At 43.0% G+C, this 20000-nt stretch overlaps 1 protein-coding gene across 4 annotated transcripts in view; it reads right to left on the bottom strand.

The window, feature by feature from the left end:
* The window catches only part of srgap2 (SLIT-ROBO Rho GTPase activating protein 2), a gene marked incomplete at both ends in the record, with an annotated part of 145310 nt that overhangs the window by 39353 nt on the left and 85957 nt on the right, over window positions 1–20000 (bottom strand). For all 4 annotated transcript variants that reach the window (XM_080727255.1, XM_080727258.1, XM_080727257.1 and 1 more), the window contains one exon: window positions 9601–9763. In XM_080727255.1, the coding sequence (XP_080583381.1) occupies window positions 9601–9763 (163 nt within the window). The remainder of the gene's footprint in view (window positions 1–9600; window positions 9764–20000) is intronic.

Here is a 20000-nt window from a genome sequence, read left to right as displayed (position 1 = left end):
TATTAGTAGGATTGAAAGAATTTGTTGAATCTAAGGGTAAGGGTTAGGGATGATAACCTAATCTGCAGTGAAATAGAAGTGATGGTATTTACAATCTGAATTCATGCTCAGCCCTGCACCAATCAAAGTCACTGGAGGGGGGGGGGGGTTAAGATTTCAGAATCTCCACAAAACACTGGTGTCTACATGAGAAGAAAGAGAAAGAGACACCAGTGTCTACAGTAGTGTCTACATATTGACCAGAAAGAGACGTAGGAGAAAGTGGTACTGTCAGCTGGGGCCTCAGGTCATGCCATTGTTTTGAGGGGCACGAGGCCAAACTGAGGGGCAACGGCGGCCATGGCCTTCATGACCTCCATGAAATTCCTGCCCTGCCCACAACCCTCATCTGAGTGAATAGACAAAAGAAAATGGTACCATCTTTCTACAGTAAGTGAGATTTTGAATGCAGTGCTTCTGTCACCACTGCGCCCAGCCTCCATCCATCTGCAGGCCAGGGTGTCCGGAGGCAGGGGGCCAGAGGAGGTTCAGCTCAGCACAGATAAACTGATGGATGAGTGGAGGAGTGGGAGACGGAAGGAAACCCAGGGCTGGGCTCTTATTGATGACAGTGTGGTGCTGGGTGGATGTAGTATAGACGCATAGAGACAGAGAGAGAGAGGAGGGTCTGGGAGTAGATGTAACTTCCAGGATGAACGAGGCTGTTACATTATCCAGACAGCGTGGCCAAAGGCCTGGACACTGACTGATCGCTGTACTGTAGCCCACTGGGCCACTGGACCACGCACACACGCATGGCCGAACACACTCACACACACACACACATTAGGGATCGGACGATAAGCGATATTATCGTTTATCCTGATAAAAAAACACTCACGGTAATCGTATCGTGGAGATTTAATATATCGTGATATCGTCCTCTGTCATGCACTGGGATCAATTCACCTTTTACTTGCCGAGCTGCATATCCGGTACCACTTAAACCCTCTATAATTGGTAAAAGGTATGTATAATATACTTGATCCAGTCTTTTTTTCACACTCTATCAAATGTCTTTGCCAAAAAATTGCCGATCTACAAGCTCACAACGCGTTGTGAGCTTGTAGTGAGCTTGTAGATTGGCTATTTCTTTGCCAAGGTTCCATCTCAGGATAATGGATTTTGATTAGCGCAAATCAAATATCGTAAATCGCGATTTCTTTTGTCACAATAATCGTGATATGAAAGTTTCATATCGTCCCGTCCCTAAGCCGCGCACACGCACGCACGCGCGCACACACACGCGCACGCACGCACGCACGCACGCACGCACGCACGCACGCACACACACACACACACACACACACACACACACACACACACACACACACACACACACACACACACACACACACACACACACACACACACACACACACACACACACACACACACACACACACACACACACACACACACACACACACACACACACTCTCTTCCGGGCCAACTATAAAATGGTTGCTATTCTCTGGAGGGAATGCCGTTGTAAATTAACTGGGAGGAATCCAAATATATGGGTCACACTCACAAGAACATATTTAATTTAATTTCTATATCTGTAGTCTGTGGTTTGGTTCTCTGAAGCCCTTTGCACACAGGACAGTTGTGTTTTTTTCGTTTGCTGCATGAATAAAACGCATTGGATTTGGTGTGCAATGCTGTGCGGAATCGCCGCTGCGGATCCCAAAAGGAGTCATAAAAGGAGTGATGAGTTTTATCCGTGCAGATAAACGCGCCTGTGTCCTAAAGCTATAATTTTGTATCTTATCAGAGACAAAACAAAAAGGAAAATCAGTGGAGAGAACAAGTTCAGTGAGACGGTTGGGTCTGTTGCTCCATAAAGATGGAGCAACAGATTTTATTTCCCGCCACATGTTGAACATCTGTCTGACACAGACGGAGTACAGCATAAGAGGGTGAGGGGGGTGAGGGGGGGGGGGGGGGGGGGGCTGCTGGGCCTGTTAAGGTGAAAGGTGATGGGTGTGGGGAGAGAGAGAAGCAGGAGGAGGGTTATAGGGAGTCTGTTTACACCATGATGATGGGGGGGGGGGGGGGGGGGGATGAGGGAAACATATCGTTGCTGCCAGGCAGAAAACTCTTATCTCCTTATCTCCAAACTGTTTTAGTTTTTCCGTAATTTAACGCCCCATACTTGATCATATAGTATATCGTCACTGTCGGGCAGAAACCTCGAATCTCCAAGTTTCAGATTTATATATATATATATATATATATATATATATATATATATATTTTTTTTTTTTTTTTTTTTTTTTTTTCACAAAGTAAAGCCCTGCTTCACCATACAAGGCCGGTGCAAAAAAGTAGTGAAAACAGCAGATCTACAAGCACACAACGCTACAAGGCGTTGTGTGCTTGTAGATCGGCTGTTTTCACTTGTTTAAATAATTTTTTAAATGATAAATAGAAAAACAAATGGTTATGGACACCCGACAACGACGATATAGTAGATAGAGCTCATAGATCTGCTACTATAGTCGCTTTTGAATTTGAATCCTGAGAAGAAACAGTTTAGGACACTATGAGGTTTCCAGCCGACAGAGACCATATCGCAATAGAGGATGGGGACATCACTCCTGATGTCAAGGACAGACAAATAAACGTTACAAACACAAAGAGACACAAAGACGTTGAAAGATGGATTCATGGTTCATGGATTTATGGCGAGTTGGGGAATATAGGTTAAGTCGTTTAAATTCAACTTTTAGGGACTTTTGACAATAAGTCCCTAATATAATATATACACAAATGGATTTTTGCGTGTTAAAGTGTGAAAACCGTATTTTTCATTTCACTTCAAAGTGACATAGCAAACTACAATCCTGATTCTACACACACCTCACCTAGCGTTTTTTTTTTACCTACTGTACATAATCAGCATTTTTTAAAAGCTGATTATGTACAGTATGTAGGTTAAAGATGAAAGATGGAAAGTGTTGTTCCTCAGCATTGTTTTTACATACATGCATTGCAGACGCATGTTTATTTATATTTTATGTCCGTAACCATTACCTTTGAGGAAATGTAAAAGAATTCCCTGCGGTCCAATGGATCCAGTGTAGTTATTAATTAGTCACAAGCTATGTACATCGTGGTGAGGTCACAAACGGAGAAATAAGCGACACACACAAGACACAAATACAGAGAAATATTGATTTATGGATTCATGGCAAATCTGAAAATATGAGTTTACAAGACGACCGACGACCTCATTGGTTGAAAAACTGCCCAGACTGCGATCAAATCAAAAAGCAATCCACGGCGGTAGAACACCAACCTATCCATCAAAGACAGGGGCTTAACCTTTGACCCTTCTCTCTGTCTGCCCGCCTGGCTCGGCGCGAGTTAGTTTACTATCTCTGGGAGTTATAGCTCTGTCTGTCCCATTCCAACTGCTGTCTGCCATAGGCTGAGTGCAGGGTTTACGTTAGCTGGCATTTACCGGCCATCTTGGACGCCAAGAATTTGAATTGGCCAGTAAATATTGATTTATTTGTTTGTTTGTTTGGCGAAGGGACAATGCACATTACATTTATTGCGCCAGAAACAGCTAAGAGCACATTTACATATGCAGTCCCTGTAAAATCTTGACGGCTATCTTGGTGAGTAAAAGAAAAGGTTTTTATTTATGTATTATTATAATTCACCCTTTGTCAAAGTCCCACCCCATATCGCTCTGTTACTAGGTGGGACAAAAAAGCCAGAGAAGACTTTTTTTCCCATTCACTTCCATAACAAAAACAAAATTTTTCATAGCCTCATTGTTGCTATTTAAAGTACCAAAAGAAAAACATCTACGTGATATTAATAAAAAAGGAACAAAAAAGTACAGTAGATACATTGCAAAATTTAAATTTAAATCACATTTAAAAGGTTTTTGCAATGTTCTGCACATTGACTGAGAAATCTGTAGTGCCAGTGGGTGAAAACCCAGTGCCAAATGCATACGCTGTAATCCTGGGCGCTGCTCACCCTCTGCCGAACTTAGGGAGGGCCCCGAAGAGCTGAGCTCATGCTTCCTTCAGTGCATGAGGAGGAGTGAGCAGGCCGCTTCTTATCACCTGACAGGGGAGAGCTTCCCCGGTTGGATGTAGCGTGTGGAAGGAACCAGTTCCTTTCCCCTCCATCAGGCGCCCCTGGAGGCATTATACTATAGAGACCAGAATTACTGCATGTTTTTTGTGAGAGTACTAGGAGACACAGGGAGAACACGCATAACGGGCATAAAAGCCCCAAAAAATCATCTTAAAAATAAAATAAAAATCACAGCCACTAAAATCACCGGACGTTAAAACTATTGGTTCCTACTGTAGTGTACAAGGCCTTGACATTAAAACTAACGGTGTCTTTGCAGACATAGTGACTCCATTGATGACATGGAGAGAGAGTGTTGGAGCTAAAACTGGGGGATGATGAACTTGATGACAAACTGCAAGCGACTGCCTGGGCAGCACCCTGGATGACACAGTTAACACTAATAGGAAACAGACCCGCAAACTGATGAGGGGGGTTACATGTTCTGAAATCAAAACAACCCCTGTTGGGGGGACTTGATATTCTACCCTAGACAATAGAAGCAAACCGTTATCTTAAACCCCCAAGTTGGTTGCCCGGAGTCCCTCAGGGCTCTTTACTAGTATCTTTTCTGGTTTCACTCTACATTAAATAAAAATTTGCTGAGAATAGACGATCTACTGTACAAGCTCACGCGTAACGCGTTGCACATCAGCTATTTTCTGCAAACGATTTCCTGAAATACGGATGCTGAATTTGGAATATTTTTGACACAAAATATTGTCAGATGGGGTCCAGAGCCAACTATTAATCTCGGGGGCCTTGAATGTATGGGTCCTTGACTCTTAACTCTTATTCTGCCAGATGTTGTTATTTATTATTGGGTTTTGTGCCAGCAAAAGCACCTTACCTTTGCGATGATATAGACAAAGGTGTATTCTTTTTTTTTTTTAAATGTTCTCTTAAAGAGTGTGCCGTGGCTCTACCAGCAGTAGGGGGCAGCCTCATGCAAGAATTAATGTGAAAATGGTCTCAGCTCGACGCTTGCTTGTCAAGGCTGTTCAAGGCTGATGAGTCGCTACAGAGCAATAGATCCAGAGAAAAACACATGGAACAGTGTTGTGACTCCATTGATGTTAACGTCCAGTTGGATTTTAAGAGTACTTTTATGGGAGCTGTTTCAACGGTAGACACCCGCGCGACACCTCAACAGGTTACAGACATAAAACCAAGGTACAAAAGAACGAGCCAAAGAACGTACAATTGGCATTATCGGGCCGTCAAAAATGGGGCGAACGGGAACGTTCAAAGCAGTATAAGAGTTAAAGGAGTAGTTCACCCACCAAATGCCTTTTTTCCTATTGATTACTCACGCCATGGAGACTTGAGTTCAATAATATTTATTTGTATTTGTCGCAGACTTGATTATAGTAAATTTACCCCCATTGATTCCAGATGGGGACCCAAACAAATGGCCCTGGATGGGGAAATCGTCAGGGTAAGTTTACTTAATCGAATTATTGTCTTAGGAATGCGACAAAAAACAAAACATATTAATATATTAAAATATTAAAAATAGTATATAGACCTCAAGTCTCCGTGGCATGAGTAATCAATAGGGGGGAAAAAGTAATTTAAAGAAGTTTCTGCTAAACTTAGCTCAGAAACAGAGATGTGGTATTTTGCAATCAATCAGACGGTCCCATCTCCTTGAACAATGGGAAAAACTGATAAAGTAAGTCTCACAGCAGCCCGATATTAATATTCTAAGACTGGCCAGAGCTCTGACTCACTCCTAACATCTACCAACTGTTTCACGGTTAACACAGAAACCCACAGCATCACTCTGAACTATTTACTACACACTTCTAAATGTGTGTGTTCCCTATTATGGGCTTGGATATGTTGGCATCCCACAGTGTGTGTGTGTGTGTGTGTGTGTGTGTGTGTGTGTGTGTGTGTGTGTGTGTGTGTGTGTGTGTGTGTGTGTGTGTGTGTGTGTGTGTGTGTGTGTGTGTGTCTTCCATGGCCTCTGGTGCTGCTGGTTTTTATGCCACTGACTGGAAGTTTAAATTTAACTCATTATCTACTTATTTAGCCATCACAGTGCTTGTGTGCGTGCGTGCGTGCGTGCGTGCGTGCATGTGTGTGTTGTGCGTTGACCAACTATAAAACATGGTTTCCGCAATGTTATGGATACAATCAACTGGTGGGCTACACTTTGAGCCAAGACAGAGATGGGAAGAAAGAGAGAGAAAATGCATGATGTGTGATATGTTTGTGTTTGTGTGTGTGTGCATGTTTATACCATTTGTGTTTTGGAGGGTGTGTGTGTGTGTGTGCGTGCGTGCATGCGTGTTGTTCAAAGTTCAAAGTCAGCCTATCAAGATGGAAATCGACGAGAGCTGCCAGGACATTCCTAACACAGGTTGATTCACTTTTCCACACGTATGCGCTCACACACACGCACACACACACACACACACACACACACACACACACACACACACACACACACACACACACACACACACACACACACACACACACACACACACACACACACACACACACACACACACACACACACACACACACACACACAGGGAGACTTGTTGACTGTACACTGTGCACAGTTTGCTTTGATGATGATGATGATGAGAATCATTCTGGCTAATGAACTAGTTGGACAAGGTCACACTAAGTACTGATCTCAGGAGACCCCCCCCCCCCTCTTCCCTCCCCCCTCCGGCCCCCTCTCTCTCTCTCCGTCTGTCTGTTCTCTTTGGCCCACACATCATCATCATCATGCTTTCCCTCTTTCCCCTTCTCCTTTCAGACTCATCTGTCTGTCTCAGGCGGAGAGGAGAGGAGAGGAGAGGAGAGGAGAGGAGAGGAGAGTTTAAAAACGATCTTAACTAGTGAAGTGCGTTGTGTGCTTGTAGATCTGCTATTTTCACAACTTTTGTGTGACACTTTGGTATGAAGTAGGGCTTTAAAGCTACTATACTGTGTAAGTTGCTCAACTACTGGTCAGTAGCGGTATAGCAAACCACGGTCGTGTCTGCTTTTTACGGCCGTGTTTCGCCGCGGACCGGGCCTCGGACCTACACCAGAGTAAATGCTGTTTTTATGTTGAGGCAAGCTACTGAGGCAAGTTAGATCAAATTTAAGATTTGTTTAATTGAAAAAGTTAAATTTGAAACTTGGAGATACGGGTTTTCTGCCCGACAGTGACGATAATTAAATATCAGCTGACATGTTGTATCATCAGTGAGATGTACAGCCCAGATAGACATGGTGGATGAGGAGGATGTACTCATACTGTACTAATGCTGGCTGCAGTGAGTGATGAGACAGAGGTCTCACTGTGAGTGAAAGTAAAGCACTCTTCATCCAAAGTTAAGTCCAGTGAGTCCATTAAAGTAACACTTTGATCTGTGTGCAGGGGCGTCACAAGGGGGAGGAAAGTGGGACTGAGTTACTAGGGCCCAAGGTGGAGGGGCCCTTGTAACTTTAGCTATTGAAAAATAGCAGATATACAAGCTCACAGCGCGGCACCGAGTGCCGCGCTGCAAGCTTGTAGATCTGCTATTTTTGAAAAGTCGTGAAAATGTGTGCAAATCTTTGAATATGTATTTTTTAAGCGAACATTTGTAACTCAAGTTTTGCTTCTGGGGGGTCCCTGGAACTAAATATTTTGAAATAGGGGTCTGTGGCCAAAAACATATTATTTTGGGGATCCTTCACGTGAAAAAGGTTTTAGCACTACTGACATGGAAACCTAGGTTTCTTGCACACATTTTCACAATTTTTCAAAAATAGAAGATCTACAAGCTCGCAGCGCGGCACTCGGTGCCGCGCTGTGAGCTTGTATATCTGCTATTTTTCAATAGTTAACATTCATGGGGGGCCCGCAGTGAATCCTTGTACCCAGGGCCCAGAACTTGGTGTGACGCCCCTGTCTGTGTGCATTGTGTAGGCCTGTGGCTGAGTGGCTCTGCACTTCCCATTCTCCCTAAACCATTTCCTCTGTATGAGAGCAGCACACGCCACGGTGACAGAGTCCCATTTGTCTCAGAACATGCCTACAGTACCTACAGTAAAAGCGGATCCAATTCATCGTCAAACCTAAATAAATATAGTGTTCATTTCATATTTTTATATTCTATAAAACAGGGGTCTTCAACGTTTTCAGGCCAAGGACCCCTTAGATATGAGAGAGAGAGAGAGAGATGAAGCAGGGACCCCCAGATTCCATATAGTTTCATCGTTTGACAGCACAATCATCAGTGTATTTTGGATTCATGTCAATTTGTGTTTTCAGATATTTAACCATCACTACTTAATAAACTTCACCTTTCACTCTGTACTTAGTGTGCTCTTTTTTCCCCTCTACACCAAACCTCTTTGCCGAAAATAGCACAACTCGCAGCGCGAGGCGTTGTGAGCTTGCAGATCTGCTATTTTTGGCTAAAGTTCTAAAAAGAACTAAAGCTAAAGAGTAGGGAGGGAGATATAATTTGCTTCCTCAGAGTACCTACAGTAAAAGCAGATCCAATTCATCGCCAAACCCAAATAAATATACTGTAGTGTTCATTTCATATTTTTATATTCTATAAAACATGAGTCATCCTGACTGAACTGGAGTAAACTTTGGAAATCGCCTGAAGGGATGAAGTGCTCCGGTGTGATCAGCTTTCTGGAGCTGATTTTATCACACATACGGTACAGCATCAAAGCCTCAAGCCATCCATTTCATATAATTTATACATACAGTAACCAAAACGTAAACCCAAACACTGAATGTATGACTTATAATCTCCATGTAAAAGGACATATTATATCCCGCTGGGTTTCTCATAAACCATTCTGTGTGGGTATGCAGAAAATGTGAGGTTGAAAGACAAATATAATCATCATATATATTATATTCCTTTCCCATATCAGTATCATTAACCTGGGATATCAGATGATGATATGTGAGGCTTCCCAGAATATGTACAGTAAGTGTATATATGCATGGACAGTAAGCAGCACCAGTAGGGCTGTCACAATTATTACATAATCGTCTAATCACAATTATTTGACATAATCGCAATTATTTTGTGATAATCGTCATAATCGTTTACATGTTGAAAGATGTTTATATATGTTCAAACATTTAAAAAATACTGGAAATAGCAGATCTACAAGCTCACAACACGTTGTGATGTGACGTATTGTGAGCTTGTAGATCGGCTATTTCCACTATCAATGTTCTTTTTAAAGTGTAAAGTTGTGAAATATGTCCTTCATTTCATTGTATAATGTATATTTAGGTTACGTGTCATATTTGCCATGTGCAACTTCAAAGCCTACAAGCCAGACAGAAATGTAATTGTCAACGACAAAAACACAATGAAATCGTTAATCGCAATTATTTGAGAATTACAATTAATCGTCATGTAAAATGTCATAATCGTGACAGCCATAAGCACCAGTGGACAAGAATACAAATACGAGTGTAACCATCCGTACCTTCTTGAAGAGGCGTCCCGAGTCGTCGCTGACCTGCGCGAAGCGGGGGATGATGTTGTTGAGGTAGAGGTCAGACAGCGTGGCGTGGTCGCGGCTCTCTCTCTTCACCTGCAGCAGCAGCAGGTTCCAGCAGTTCACTGGAGACAGGATGCTCTGCTCCTTCCTGGAGACAGACAGAGAGACCACATTATAAAACGGCAAAAGGAAAGCTACCTGACACACTGGAGAGAACAGAGAAGCAACCCAAAAGCAGAGCAAACTAGAATGCTATTTGGCCCTAAACAGAGAATACACACTCGGGCGGAATACCTGAGCAAGGTGACAGACCGAAAACAAAAGAAAAATCTTGACTAGGTACAGACTCAGTGAGCACAGTCTCGCGATCGAAAAGGTCGCCATAGGCACACCCATGGCTCCCTAGAGAAAACAGACTTTGTACCCACTGCGCATAAAATGAAGTGGAAACTGAGCTACAGTTCCTAACCGCCTGCCCACTGTACCAAAACATCAGAGAAACATATTTCCCACAGATCATAACCACCCAAGGAGAGTTTGAAAACATGTCAACGATTTAAAATAAAAACCCTCCCAAATCTGCCGGGTGAAGTACAACAATGTGCAAACACAGCAGCAAGATATGTGAGCTGCTGTCTGTGATAGGAGAAGGATATCAAATGGAACACAACCCTTCCCCGCATCGAGTAATCTTGATACATGAAAACCGTTCCACCCCTTTCAATTGTACATATTTTATTTAGATTGTATTATATTGATTGATTGTATTGTACTGTGTACACTTCTGCTTTGGCAATGTAAACGTATGTTTTCGCATGCCAGTAAAGCCCTTTGAATTGAAATTGAATTGAATTGACAGAGAGACAGAGAGAGATCAGTTCACTGAAGACAGGATGCTCTACTCCTTCCTAGAGAGACAGACAGAGACAGAGAGAGATCAGAGATAAGTGACGTGACGCTCTGCCAATCCGTGAAGCTGGGCGGTTTGGATTGGCCACTCAGGGAAGCCAATGCATACAATATCACCTGAACAAACAGAGACTTTCTGTCTCTTTCTAAGACTTGCGGGCTGACAGATGAAGATATTCACCTTTTATCAGTCCATAGCGTTATTTTGAAAACACAGACACACATAAGTATTATGATGGCTAAATAAGTAGATAATGAGTTATTTATGTTTACGAAGAAAAAACGCGCACAAACGGTACATAATCCCAGCCATAAAGTAGCATGTCCGATACCATGTCCCAGTGAACCCAGTGAACTTTGTGACGTACAGACACACTAGTGACTCACACACAGACACAAACACTGGCCCAGCTGAGCCACTGTGCCGTTTCTTACAGACCGTCCCTACAGGAGACATGAAGATTAAACACATTCCACTGCCCAGTCTCTCTCTCTGTGTGTGTGTGTGTGTGTGTGTGTGTGTGTGTGTGTGTGTGTGTGTGTGTGTGTGTGTGTGTGTGTGTGTGTGTGTGGTGCGCGCGCGCCTAGCAGTCTGTATACTGGTGTATTCTTTGTTTTGGGGCTTTTATGCCTTTATTGATAGGAGAGTAGACTGACAGGAAATGGGGAGAGAGATGGGGAGTGACATGCAGCAAAGGTTGTCGGGATCGGGAGTCGAACCCGCGACACGCTGTCAGGCATCAGAGCCTATGTGGTATATGCGCCTGGACCGCCAGGCCAGTGGGCGCCCCATATTGGTGTATTCTTAACGTCTTTGGCTACAGGGATTGATTACACCATTGTTTCTCAAATGAGGTTCGGAGACACCCGGGGGTCCTTGAGGGGGTTCCAGGTAGAGGCTTCCAGGGGTTCCCCAGCAAAATGACTTAATATACTGTAGCATCAAAATCAGTTTAACACTATGAGTTCAAAGATCTGCTATTTTCAAAAGGTCCCTGGCACAAAATATTTTCAGATTGGGGTGCACGGCTAAATAAATTACATCAATTTGGGGGTTCTTGACTACTGCATTAGCTTTTAATCTCACCTGAGATCTTTTAAATGTTTTGCTTTTATACCGCATTATGTGTGTTGTGTTTTCTTGTTGACACTTGTTATATGTATGCTCATGCTTTTATTGTTTGCTCTTTCTCTGTACAGCACTTTGGTCAATTTCGGTTGTTTTAAATGTGCTTTATAAATAAAGCACATTGATTTTGATTTTGATTTGATTACAATAAGCATGGGGCACGGAGCTGCCCGAGTTTCAATCTGCAGGCGGAGCCACACAGCTCCAGATAGGACTAGTAGACAACAGGGGAGACCAGCCTCTCTCCCGCTCTCATGGACACATTATTATTTCTAGCAGACTGCCGATGGATTCAATCTATAATGCTAAATAATGTACATTTCTAATGAGCCTCATCCAATGCTGGCTGCTACACACGACACACACACACACACACACACACACACACACACACACACACACACACACACACACACACACACACACACACACACACACACACACACACACACACACACACACACACACACACAGTCAGCTGTAAAGACACAGTCACACTCACAGCCAAGCGTGCCATGGCGTAATGATGATCATGGGGGTTTGGTCAAACTCCAGTCAGCACGTACACGCGGAGCGCACGCACGCACACACACACACACAAACACAAACTAATCAGTTGTAATCACATAAACTGACCCCTGAGTGCAATGCTGAATGCTGCGAGTCAATCCAACTCACTCTCTCTCTCTGTCTCTCCCTCTCTCTCTCTCTCACACACACACACACACACACACACACACAGTATACAGTACGTGGCTTACACATAACACTCCAAAACAAACATCATTAATTAACCACTTTCGACCTAGTGTCACTAGTTTTTGGATAGTCATTAACTCATTCCCTGCCAGGCCCGATAGTCCCGAGATTATTCCAATGTCTTTCCCCGCCAGGCCCGATAGTCCCGAGAATTTTAAAAAAAAAAAAAAAAAATTTTTTTTTTTTTTTCAAAAAAAATTTTGGACCCCAAAAAATGGAGTAGGCATGATAGCAATCGCGAAATTGCATGTTTAACCCCCATAGCAACCCCATCTTTCAAGCATGGCAGCCATTTTGGCAGCCATCTTTGTTAAACATAGTGGCTGTTATCTCATGAATGCCTGAACGGATTTCCATTCGGATTTTTTTGTTTGAAAGCTGTGAGCAATGTGGACACACGTGGTGCATTATCTAGGCATGGGTGTGCATGATCCGTGCACACCCAATTACATGGAAGTCTATGGAGACGAATGGCAGGTGGGAGTACGGAGGTATGTTAAAATGGCGGTCAATGTGTTAAACAGGCAAACATTTTCTAATACATTTCAAAAATAGGATCTACAAATCTACAAGCTCATCGGCTATTTCTGCTATATTTTTTGCAGACGAAACTGAGAGAAACCACTATGTATGTACGTGTGCGTGCGTGCGTGCGTGCGTGCGTGCGTGCGTGCCCGAACACACACCAGCATGAACACACACCTGAGCCTGTCACAATTATTATGTAATCGCCTAATCGCAATTATTTGAGATGATCGTCATAATTGTTTCCATGTTGAATAATGTCCATACATTTTCAAACAGTGCGCCTCATTGACAAGTCTCTTTTGTTGTCTCTCTCTCTCTCTCTCTCTCTCACTGTGTCCCTCTAACCATGAACCAGGGGCAAAACGCAGTGAAGCGAGGCTCTGCCAAAGACTTTACTGTTAACCGGGATGAAGTAATAGCAAAATGGCCGTTGTGGGAATGTGGTCAATGCCCCACCAATTATTTGTGTGACAATTGACGATTGTCCAGTAAAATGTCATAATGGCGTTCAGACAGTAGACAGACGGTCAGACAGACAGACAGACAGACGGGTCAGTGAGCCAACACAAACACGGTGGATTCAGCCAGGGTACAAAACACAGCAGGAGAAGTTAGGACCCCCGATACCCCCCCCTCCTGGAGGAACAGCTGTCACAAAAATAAACAAGAAATGACAGTCACATTAAACCAACGTGCAGAGGTGGAAAAAGTACGCACATGTTGTACTTAAGTAAAAGTATCAATACTGCACTATTACTGTAGATGTACTCCGTTACAAGTAAAAATCCAGAATTCAAAATGTACTTTAATAAAAGTATCAAAGTATTGGCATCAAAATGTATTTAAAGTACCAAATGTAAAAATGGTTTATGTATGTTTTATAATATTATAATTTATGTCTGCAAAGTAACTAGTAACTAAAGCTTTCAAATAGTCGTAGTGGAGTAAAAGTACAATATTTGGATCCGAGATGTAGTGGAGTAGAAGTAAAAGTAGTGTAAATTGGATATACTCAAGTAAAGTACATATAACTCAAAAGTGTACTTAAGTACCTGTACAGTGCTTGAGTAAACTTGTGCCTTTTTCTCTCTCTCTCTCTCTCTCTGAACCATGGGCAAAACGTAGTCTTCCAAAAACGTTACTGTTACCAGTCCAGGATGAAGCAATAGCAAAATGGCCGGGGTTGCAAATGTGGTCAATGTCCCGCCTACTGTACGTGATGTCACAGAGTGTTTATCTGGTTGTACGTGTTTATGTGTCTCTCTCTCACAGATGATGATCAATGCATGATCCAGAGGGTCAAATGGATTATGAGTGCATCTAAAGGGGATGAAAGAAGGCCTTTGTGCCCCTAAGAGCACAATTAACTGGGTAGCGAGAGCAACAAGGCCTCAAGGCATATAGATCATACTTACAGTGTGTGCGCGCACACACACACACTGGGGGTTGCGCAATTGCAGCAGTGACCCAAGTCCATAAGGTCAGAGAGAGACAGAGAACGTCTTTGACCGATGAGTATGTGGGGAGGGGGGGTTGTTGTGGGTCTGGGATGGGATGGATGGATGGGTAGGATGGATTGATGGGTGTGTGGGTGGGTAGGGGGCTCTGGTGGGGGTTGAGTCACCCAGAGTGATGTGATTACCCTGGTACGGGCTGTCACCGGCCAGACGCTCTGATGACTAACATTGTTCCATTAGTAGACATCGAAGGGAGGCTCAGAGCCCGCATTAAACTTTGTCAACTCGGATCGAATAATCATTTTCGGGGCTGAAAAATGCGGCCGTCGGTCCCGCGGAACCTCCGTCCGTCTACTCGGCTCTGTGGGTATCTTTAAGTGGTCGCTGTCTGGTGCAGAAACCTCATATGTCAAGGAGGAGTCGTTCGCTGCCGCCGTTTTTCCCCTTTTTCTCTGTATTTTCTTTGTATAATAGTGTATTGTGTGTCTTCGTTGAGGACATGTGCCTATTATTGTTTTATCTTTGTTTGATGAATTGAATACATAGAACCACAATGGAAACAAGTCACCCAGATGTTATCCTTTTAGGCTTAATGTCTGACAGTACCACACGCTGTTTACATCTATGATAAACCAGTAAGACTCCCTAATCGGGAGATAAGCGACCGTAGGTCGCTTATCTCCGGTCGCTTATCTCCACAAATAGGGCAAAAATGTGTTTTTCCAAAATCTTCCTGATCCATGTTGATGACATGAGTGTAGACATGCTGTGTAGTGATTTTCGTGATTTTAGGGCAAAATCTGTAGGAGCAGTGTCCAAAAATGTGTTTTTAAAAATCGGCCTGAAGGTGGCGCTATATGGGACAGATTCATGTTGATGGGATGAATGTAGACATACTGTGTAGCGATTTGCGTGATTTTAGGGCAAAAACTGTAGGAGCAGTGTCCAAAAATGTGTTTTAAAAATCGGCCTGAAGGTGGCACTAGAAGAGGGCCATGTGAGAAATGAGGGGTGGGGTCTCCGCGTTGCCTTGGCGGACGAATAGGTACCGGCCCCGGCTCTCCTAGCCCGAGTTACGGCATTTTATGTGAGCTGCAGTGGAGGGGGTCCTCCACTGGGGGCGCCACCACTTTTGCATCCGTTCTGGAGCACGAGGAGTGGGTGGTCCCCAGGAATTCCCCGTGAGCAGCCCCGTTGGGGTGGTCATTTGGTCATTTTTGCACATTTGGTCATTTTTTACACCTGGGGGTCCCCCAGAGACCTGAGGGTCCCTGAAGCTCCGGGGGTCCTTGGAGGTTGTAGTTTGGCAGGTAAGGAGTGTGTGTGCAAAATTTGGCATGGATGGGGGCAACGGTTGTGGAGATATGAGCAGGGCAAAAGTGTGACGTGTGACGTGTGACGGACGGAGAGACAGACAGACAGACAGACAGACAGCCGGTGGAGGTTTCTGTAGTAAATGCGACCTACGGTCGCAATAAAGCATTCAATAAAAAAGGTTCCTTTTCAGGACCTTGAAAAAGAAAACCTGAGTTGAGAGAGAGATGAGAGAGAGATGAAGCACAACCTTCTCATAGATTCCATATAGTTTCATTATTTGACAACACGATCAGTGTATTTTGGATTCATGTCCATTTGTATTTTTCAGATATTTAACCACTTGAACCATCCATACTTAATAAACTTGACATTTCTCTCAGTACTTAGTCTGCTCTTTTTCCCCTCTACATCAAACCTCGTTGCCAAAAATAGACGATCTACAAGCTCACAACTTGTAGATCTACTAGTGTTGGCTAAAGTTCTCAGAATATATTATTGACGCTAAGGTTCAAGTGGTTCATATAAAAAAGGAGAAAACAGTTTATGAACAAATGGATCCAATGTAGTCACAATCTCTTGTTAATACTTTTCAATTTCATGGATTGAGTACTAAGCACAATTAAGCACTTCTACTTTTCAAAAATGTATAAATAAAACAAACTAGTAGTCAAGTCATGTGAGCTTGTAGATTGGCTATTTTAGCTACTTTTGCGCAACACTTCTGTCTGGCGAAGTAGAGCATTAGGGCCTTTAAGACATGGAGATACAAGGTTTCTGCTTGACAACAGCGACGGACCACGTCTGTTGCCAAACATTGTGTCATGGCCGGTCTGACTCAACACACCACACGCTTTTGTTGCAGTCGGGCGGGAAAAAACCTCTTATCTCGTAAATTAACGCCCTACCTGATCATACCACAGCGGTCACACAAAAGCAAAAGCACTCAAAAGTAGGAGATCTAGCGTTTCGAGCTTGTAGGTCTTCTGATTTTGCGACTTTTGAATTTAACCCATTTAGGCCTAAAATTATTGAACGCTTTAACCAGTGAAAAATAGCAGATATACAAGTAGATCTGCTATTTTTTTGAAAAAAAGTCGTGAAAATGTGTGCAAATCTTTGAATATATGTATTTTCAAAGCAAACGTTTGTAACTCAAATTTTGCTTCCAGGGGGGGTCCCTGGAACTAAATATTTTGAGATGGGGGTCCGTGGCCAAATAAATATCATTTTGGGGTTTGGTTTGAGTCTCTCAAGAACAGATTAACTGAGCTCCAGTTAAGTGAAAAGAACCTTTTCTTTGACGATGGCTGGCCAGATTACTGACATAGAAACATAGGTTTTTTTCAAAAAAATCTTAGAAGGATTCAAACGACACTTATAGAATCGGGTCCAAATTCAAATTTTCACGACTTTTCAAAAATTGCAGATCTACAAGCTCGCAGCGCGGCACTCGCGCTGTGAGCTTGTAGATCTGCTATTTTTCAATAGTTAAAGCATAAAATAATGATACACAATAATGTGTACCCGTTCTAAATGGGTACCTGATCATACTACTGCGGTCACACAAAAGCAAAAGCACTCAAAAGTAGGAGATCTAGCGTTTCGAGCTTGTAGGTCTTCTGATTTTGCGGCTTTTGAATTTAAATCCTGAAAAAGCAACGGTTTTGGAGCTATGAGGTTTCCACCCGACAGAGACGAGTTCCTCTATTTGCTCAACTGTCCCTCGGACATGTGATATGCCATCACCCATTGCCCGCTAGTGCAGGTCACCGTGGCAACGGATTGGTACAGCACTACAAACTGTGTCCCCAGGCTGCTGGTTTAAATGTCACCAGACCTGAAGTACTGTAGTATTGTCACTACATATTTGTGTGCATGGTAATTTTTTATTCGTTAATTTTAACAGTCTTACTTCTACTCCCACTACATCTCAGGGTCAAATGTTGAACTTTTTTACTCCACTACAACTACTTGAAAACATTGTTGTTTGGATTATTATTACAATATCTACCTCACATGTAGGGCTGTCACGATTATGACATTTTACATGACGATTAATTGTCACTCAAATAATTGCGATTAACGATTTAATTGTGTTTTTGTCGTTGACAGTTACAATTCTGTTTGGCTTTTAGGCTTTTAAGTTGCACATGGTAGATATGACACATAACCTTGATAGTGGAAATAGCCAATCTACAAGCTCACAACGCGTCGCGCTGTGACGCGCTGTGAGCTTGCAGATCTGCTATTTCCACTGTTTTTTACTTAAAATGTATATATCTTAAAATGTTTCAACATAGAAACAATTATGACGATTATGAAGAATAATCGCGATTATGTTAACACATCTGGTGCCAACCCCGAGTTTCCCGAGTTTGAAAAGGTACTACCTCTGTGCCAACCCCGAGTTTCCCGAGTTTGGGCCGTTTTTGAAGAAAAAAAAAACTTTCTTTTTTTCTTTTTTTTTTTTTCAAAAATATTTTTTGGACCTCCAGAAATGTATTAGGCACGATCGCGATCACGAAATTGCATGTTTAACCCCCATACCAACCCATTCTTTCAAACATGGCAGCCATGCTAAAAGAAAACATAATGGCTGATAAATCATGAATGCCTGAACGGAATTCCAAGCGGATTTTTTTGTTTGAAAGCTGTGAACAGTGTGCACACACGTGGTGCATCATCTAGGCATGGGCGTGCACGATCCGTGCACTATAAATTACATGGAAGTCTATGGAGACCATGGCATCGCGGGACATTGGAGAGAAAAAATATAAGTGTTAAATAATCGCGATTAGACGATTATGTAATAATTGTGACAGCCCTACTCACATGTCCAGAACTGTTACTTTTCAGGATTCAACATCATAGCAGATCTACACGCTCCATCGTGTCGCTTAACGCCACGTTTGGAGCTTGCGGATCTGCTACTTTTGCTGTCGCATGATCGAGTAGGGAGTTAATTTACAAAAAAAAACAAAAAAACACAAAAAGTTAGAATAATGGAGAATGGCGATAGGTGGTTTCAGTCAGACAGCAACGATATACTTTGTCTAGCCTTAATGTCAGTACTTCTCTCATCACCACAAACCTCTGGCCCACAATCCCACAGCGCTACAAACTGTCCCCAGCTGGTGCATGTCACCTGACCTTATACCTCTGGCCCGCAGCCAGCCGCCAGACATCAGGTGACACGCACGCACGCACGCACCCACGCACACATACATACATACACACACGCACACACCCGAGGTCAGGGTGACGTGACGACATGATGAAAACGTTAACCCTTTTTAGTCATGTATATTTATAGCGAATATAGCCGGTCTACAAGCTCACGAAAGTGGTGACGGGTTTAAATCAGGTGTCATATTTATGTGAGAGCACAAAGCATTAGCTAAAAGGTAAAGGTCTCATTCTACTACTCTGCCACCACAGTGTGGAATGCCCTGACACCATGCATTACACATTAATGGATGGAGTCACTTCCTTTAATGATTAAAGGAAGTGAATCACTGGTTTCTTTCAAAACTGTCCAGAAAAAAACATCTGTCAGGAGACCATGAGGGGAGGTAAATGTAAATTCCCATGAAAATGTTCTCCTTTGTATACATACTAGAAGTTTGCGGGCCGAAAAAGTGTAGAGTTCAGGCCGCTGTGCGGCCCTCACCGCCATGTTGCGGCAGCGTAGTGTGTAATGGTCAAATATGGGTCAAAAAAAAGTTTTGAAAAAAAAAAGGTGAGGTGAAAGAGAAAAGTGGAAAGTTGTGAGCTAACTATTAGCTATTTGGCTAACTGTTTCCGGGTCGACTTGAGGCTATTTTATACAGAGGCAAAATATGAGGGTAATAACGAATACAACTGTATACAGAGGTTTGGAAACAACATCTTGCAAAGGTGACATGGGTGTTTGAATTTTTAAGCTATATTTAGTACATATGTAGTACATCTTGGACAAGTGGTTTGGTATCAAAGCTATACTGTGTAAGTTGCTAAACTAGTGGTCAGTAGCGTTATTGCTTTTTTCGGCGAGTCGTCGCGGACCACCGCCGCGGACCACCGGAGCGGCGCCGCAAACCACCGCGACCGATACAAATCCGTGGAGGGGTAGAACGCATGGTATAACGTAATTTTCTGGCCAGGATTTGGGGATTAAGAGGTTAAGAATCCTTCACCATGGTAAACACTGTAGCTGAGCGAGGCTACTTCCTGAATTCACGGCAGATAAGCTGTGATTGGCTGGTAGTGTATCATGTGTGTATGATTCGCGATGTGATTGGCCAACG

Source organism: Nannobrachium achirus, assembly GCF_963921795.1.
Source record: "Nannobrachium achirus genome assembly, chromosome: 6".
Classification (NCBI taxonomy): domain Eukaryota; kingdom Metazoa; phylum Chordata; class Actinopteri; order Myctophiformes; family Myctophidae; genus Nannobrachium; species Nannobrachium achirus.
This window is presented reverse-complemented; position numbering and strand designations above follow the sequence as displayed.